A 6,707-nucleotide genomic window follows, 5' to 3' on the forward strand; every position below is an offset into this window, starting at 1 on the left:
AAAAAAAAATATCATTTTCATTTTTATTTTTAAATGTGTGAAAATTTTTTTCTTTTTTTTTTTTAAGAAATATGTTTCCTTATACCTATTTTCTTTTTTTTCAATATGAATGAGTATGTACATGAAATATATATTAAATATATATATATATATATATATATATATAACTTATCCAAACAGAACACATATATACATATATAAACACCAATACCCACATACATATATACATATACCACGGAATATATTACCTTCATGTAAAATAATAAAGCTATGGAACCTAATGAAAAACTTATTCCAAGAGGTAGAGTGGATGATAATATGTCATTAATAGGTATGTCTGGTTCGTCCTGTGGTGTGGGTGATGGTGTTACGGGTGGTACTTGTGGAGGAGGTACTGCGGGGTCTTGATTGGATTTGCTACTATTAAATGAACTAATGACATCCTTTATTTTATCATGCAAATTTTTTGCAACAACTATTCCAGCTGGTATTCCAATTTTCGCGCTTTCAGAAATTATATTTTTAGCACTATCAAAAGCTGATTTTGCAATATCTGGACCTAATCCATAAATCGTAAAAATCTTATAAAATAGTCTTTTTGTAGTATCAAAACTGTCAATTTGAGCTTTATGTATCAATACTTTATATAATTTCTCAGCATCACCTGTTCTTTCGTATACTTCTTGTAAATCTTTATATTTACAATCACATTTTTGACATTTTCTTTGCACATATTTTTCGGCATTTGTTGGTAGTTCTGAGCTTCCGGATGATGGATTAGTACTATTTGTATAACGAGATTTATATGCTTTTTTTAATCCTTCCCATTGTTTATTTCTATCAAAATACCATTCTTTATATTTTTGAAGTGTATCTTTACATGTGCTTTCTGTTATATTACTTATTGTTTTAGCATTTGCAATTTTATTTTTTTCTAAACATTCGTCTACAACCTTTTTGGCTTCGTTTACTTTTTCATTGCAAAACAATTTTGCCCATTCTTCTAACCATCGAAGAAACTGAGGAGTTTCATCCTCAGTAGGAACATCACACCATGTATTGTCCAAGGTTTCATTTGAAGTAGCGTTTTTACTTTTTCTATATCCGCATAACATCGCGTTCCAAACTTTTGTTTTAGTTTCTTCCCACCATTTTGTGCGATCATCAGGTTGACCTTTAGATCCATTTTTGTTAAGTACGTCATCTAACGTGTTCCTCAATTGATCTAAAAGAGAATTATCCATCATATCCGTGCCTTTAATTATATCACCGTAATCATAAAAACTATATTTCATTGCTTGGAGAGTATGTTCATCCTTCAATTTAAATTTATTGCATAAAAAATATCCTTCACTGAAAGCGGATTCAATAATTTTATTTTTGAAATCATCTATATTTTTTATTTTAGTCAAATTTGTGTTTATGTTACTAACGCATAAATGTCTTCTTCTAGGAGGGATTAATATACCTGCATTTTTTCCATTAAAATCTTGAACATTACGACTACTCCAATTACCAAGATCATAATTAAAATTTTGTTTATTGCACCTATTATTAGGTTGGAACGTATTACATACTTTGTTATTTGTATTTTTGAAAGGACATTTATCTAATGGATGGTTTGTAATTTTACAACTACATTGTTTTTCATATTCTTTAGGGTTAAATTTGAATGCGTATGCTTCTTTGTTATTTTCTTTTTCATTAAATTTATAATGGACACAATGACTTGATTTATCCATATATTTCTCAGGACTTTTAACATCACAATCATTAATTTTATTCATTTTTTTTAAAAATTCAATAGCATGTTTATCATTATCTGTTGTAAAAGGTATGTTATTATTTTCTGTTTTTGTATATAATTCCTTATATTTATTTTCTTGTATAGAAAATTGTGATTTCATATCATGTATAAATTTAGTATATTCTTTACATTTTTCTTTACATTTCCTACATTTGTCACCATCTGAGGTATCACTACATTTTGATCCCTGTAAATTACATTTATCACAAACGTTTTTCATGGCATCTTTTTTCTCATTTAAAGCTTTACATAAATTTTCTGACCATTCAGTCATCCATCGTAATACTTGAGGGATATAATCATAATCATATGGTGGATCTTCATTATGTGCACAATAATGTTGCATCACACTTGTACGTATTTTACCATCACCTGTAGTTGTTTTGTAAACATAAGCTTCTTTTGGTGCATTACATGTCATTGCTTTCCATACATCTTTTCTATTTGCATCCCACCAGTCCGATCTTAATTTATGATGATCTATATCATATGGATATTTCTTTTTTTCTTTCTCATCCAATTGGTTATAGATATTACTGAAAATCGTTTTTAATTTTGCTTCTATTCTTTGTTGATCTCTATTTTTTAAAATATCTCTTCCCCTTATTATATCAGCCAAATCGGCAAAACTATATTTCATAGCATCACAAATTACTCGTTCGTTACATGGATATTTTTTAAGTAATTCCTTTACTATATGGTTTCCTTCATGTTTTGCTATATTTTGAACGGATTTCAAAAACGTTTTATTAACATCAACATCATATTGATTTATTTTTTTGAAATCTTCCATACACATACCTTTTCTCCTAGGTGGAACGCATACATGTTTATTTCCATATCTTGTGTTATTACATTCCCATTCGGTTCCTAATTTAAATCGTTTTTTTCCTTCATTTTTACATGAAGCATTCAATTTCTTAACTGCATCTGAATAGCTCTTATCATAATTACAATAATCAGTACTATCAGAAGTAGTAATTTTATCTAGTTTCATACAATCAGTCAATGATATACCATTTCCATTTCCTTTCAATTTACTTTCAATATGCTCTATATCTTTTGTGGCTTCTATTTTTAATTTAAATGCAGCTTGCTCTGCACAATTTAATGAAGAGTCGGGTTTTAGTTCTTTTGTATTAATTGTGTTTTCTTGATTTTGTCGTCCTGGTCGAGGACTATCCTTATCTTCCTGTTTTTTAGATGAAGGGGGTATTGATTGTGATGGTGATTTTCCACCAGGGTTGTTACCAGCAGAAGCATCATTAGTAGTACCTCCTCCAGGAGCAGGTGGATTGAATGGATGCGTTGGAGATGCACACATACATTGCTCTTTCACGTCCTCCGGTACTTCATCTAATGATGCGGGCATGTGTGTATCATGTTTTTCAATTACGATACCACCACTACCACCGTGTATACCGTTTGAGGAAGTTTTTTCCGATTCGTCTTTCATACATTTACATTCACCATTTTTACAACGATCTTTTAATTGTGAATGTAAATATTCATATGCTTTTGTTTCCATATTTTTATTTGGAATAATTCCTTTAACGTTAAAATATTTTTCGCTTTGTTTTAAATATTGCGATTTCCATTGATTAATAAAATTTTGATATTTTTCACACGCTTGCTGACATTGATGTTTCTTACCCTGATCACCATTTTTACAATCATATCCCTCACACGTTTCTTGCAATTTCTTATACTCCTTCGCCTGTTTTTTGCAAAAATTTTCCCCCCATTCCGTGAACCATCTTAGAAACTGGAGATGCGTTCCATCGCTGCGATCTGTTCCAATAGGTTCGCCACTAGATATTTGATCACAATTCTGTATGTCTGTATGATTACCACGTTTATAGCCGCATTTCATTGCTTTCCAAAAACATTCCTTGTTATCTTCCCAAAATTTTTTTCTTAACTCATTCGTGTTTTTTGGTCCACTTGTGTTTGCATGTGAAGATTTTAGATTTTCAAAAATTCCTTTCAATTTTTTTTCTGTGTCCTCTGTACTTGGTTCTACCATATCATGACCTAGAATTATATCTCTTAAATCAAGAAAACTGTATTTTAAAGCACTACAAGGTTCAACATCATACGCATACTTCGCTGAATCCGTCTTATTGTCATTTTTTTCTTTATAGTATTCCCCTAAATTTTTTCCTTCGCCTATATATAATTTCATAAAATGGTGTCTCAATTTATTTTCATCACTATCAACGTCAAGTTTATCAAGTCCTTGGAAACATAGTTTTTGTCTCCTGGGAGGTACATGTACAAGTTTAGTCAATCCACGTTGCGTCAAATATTCCTTGTTTGGCATCTCACTGTTTATCCACTTAATCCCCTTGCCTGAACTTGTCTCTTCCGCTGTTTTTTTTAATCCTTCACAATTACCTTTACCTACAATGTCTTTATATATTTCTTTATCATTATATTTCTTGCAACTACAATGTGGGTCTACATCATAATTTGGTTTTTTATCAAAAAAATTTATATTGTTTTCTACTTCTAAACCATTAACACTTGGTGGAGTACTACTGGCGTTATCACAGTTAGCAGGAAATTTACTTTTCAAGTACTCCTTGGCACTATCACTATTATATCCATTAGTCTTCCCGCCAGTGTTTCCTCCATTTTTTTTGTCACTATAATATTTTTCTTGCGTTTTCCATTCTTTTTCTTTCTTTTCCATATAATCTTTATATTTGTCGCATTTTTCATCACATTTTTTGCAATCAAAGGTTCCTTCTTCAATTTTACAACTGCTTTCCACTTCAGATTTTAACTTCGTTCGTATATTGCAGTAATCGTCGTACCATTCTTCAAGCCAAGATAAAAACTGGTCGCTGTTATCTTTATCATATGGTATTTTACATTCACCGTTAGTACCTCCTCCTTGTGGTGTATTTAATTCGGGGACATTATTTCCATTATTATTTTTTTTGTTTGCTTCATCTTTTCCTTTGTTGTAACCACACACCATAACATCCCAAACACAATTTTTGTTTTCATTCCACCAATCTTTACGTTTTTGTTCGTCTGTGCTACCACTATTAGATGATCCACTACTTGACGCTGTAACTAACTGTTTTATTTTTAAATCCGTTCCTTTATTTTCAGTTTCTAATAGTTCAACACCCTCAATTAAATGTTTATAATCATTAAAACTATATTGTAACGCTCTACAAGGTTTTATTCCATAATGGTTTTTATAATTTGGATATTTTATACCTACATTATATCCTTCATTAGCCGCAGCTGTTAGTAGTCGTTTTTTTAGATCATCAACATCATTTGATTTCTCTAGATCGTTATAACATAATTTTTGTCGTCTTGGAGGTATTTGTATATTTTCATTTAATTTTGTAACCCAATTATAAGTGTTTCCATCTTTATGTTTCCATATATAATCGGCTTCGTTACTAGGTATACCTCCACAATTAATACCATTGTTTTCTCTATTGTTTTTGGAATCTTTATCATCAGGATCAATAGGAACTTTTATTAAACCATCACTCTTCACATGGTCACAATTTACTATATTTCCTTTATTTTTACATACATCATCTACAGTTAAATTGGATTGTTGCTTTTTTTTTTGGTTACCATTTTTCATATTTGTAACCTTATCTATTATTTCCTTTATATCTTTCATTCGACAACGTGTACATAAGGGTTCGTACCTTTCTTTGTACTCTTTATCGATTTTTTGAACAATTTGGTCCATATTTTCAACTTTCGTCTTGTCACATTTCCAATCAGATGAATTTTTGCATTTGTTTTCTAAATATTTAATCGCTGTTGTATGATCTTTTGTTGTAGTTAGGAATTCTTCATCATAATATTCCTTTGCATTTTCATAAACTTTTTCATATTTTGTTTTTTGTTGGCGCCATTCATTTCCTTTGGGTTTGATCCAATCTCCATATTTATTACATGCTTGTTGACAGTCGTTATTATTATCACATTTGTCGTCTGCTTTTTTTGTACTACATTTATCAATGATATCTTGCAGAAATTGTTGTCGTTTTTCGCAAAACTCTTCGTACCATTCTTCATACCAACGTAAAAATTGCGGAGTACTATCACTAGGGGCAGTGTTAGATTGACATGTTATGTTACACGTCAGGGCTTTCCAGACATCATCCTTATGATCATCCCACCATAGTTCTCTTAAATATTGTCCATTTTTAAATATTTTTTGTAGTTTCTTTTCTAATTCTCTTTCAGGTGGGCCATTCCACATATCTTTTCCTAAAATAAGATCTCGATAATCGGCATATGTTCGTTCTAAAGCTTTACATAATTCTTCAGGAGTTGAAGTTCCACTCTTGGCCTTTTCGAAATAATATTGTTTCAACCATTTTCCTTCACTTCTGGCAACTTGAAGTAATTGATTTTCTAACGATGTTTTATCTACTGAATAGTGCCAGATATTTTCTAGACATAATTTTTGACGTCGTGGAGAAGCATAAACACCATAATTTCTATTACCTCTATCTTTGATTTTGGCGCTAGTCCAACTAGTATTGTCAAAATTTTTTTGTTTACATAAAAAGGGGAACGACTTATTATTTTCGCAATATACATCTTTCATATTATTCGGAGCAGGATTATCGGTATCGGAAGATTTATCTGTGTCAGGTACTTTGGTGTCTTTACATGAACATAACGGTTCTTGATCTCCATGTTCTTTACCATTAAATATTTTACTAAAAACACTTCCAGAACATACATCACCATTATTTAATATTAAATACATGGAAGGACTAAATCCATATGTTTCGTTTTCATCATATCCTTCATATTTTTCTGACAATTTGTTCCATTGATCTCGTCGTTTTTGTATCCATTGTTTATATTTTTCACATGCGGTTTTACACTTGCCACTATCGCA

General features: G+C 30.8%; 1 protein-coding gene across 1 annotated transcript; it reads right to left on the reverse strand.

Annotated features, from left to right (window-relative positions):
- Positions 1-248: 248 nt before the first annotated feature.
- Positions 249-6,707, reverse strand: PGSY75_0043200 (putative EMP1-like protein; the record flags this gene model as incomplete). The annotated part of the gene is made up of 1 exon (XM_018783548.1): positions 249-6,707. A coding segment is annotated over one exon (6,459 nt), but the record flags the coding sequence as incomplete, so codon positions are not given.

This window comes from Plasmodium gaboni (genome assembly GCF_001602025.1).
Source record: "Plasmodium gaboni strain SY75 chromosome Unknown, whole genome shotgun sequence".
NCBI lineage: Eukaryota > Apicomplexa > Aconoidasida > Haemosporida > Plasmodiidae > Plasmodium > Plasmodium gaboni.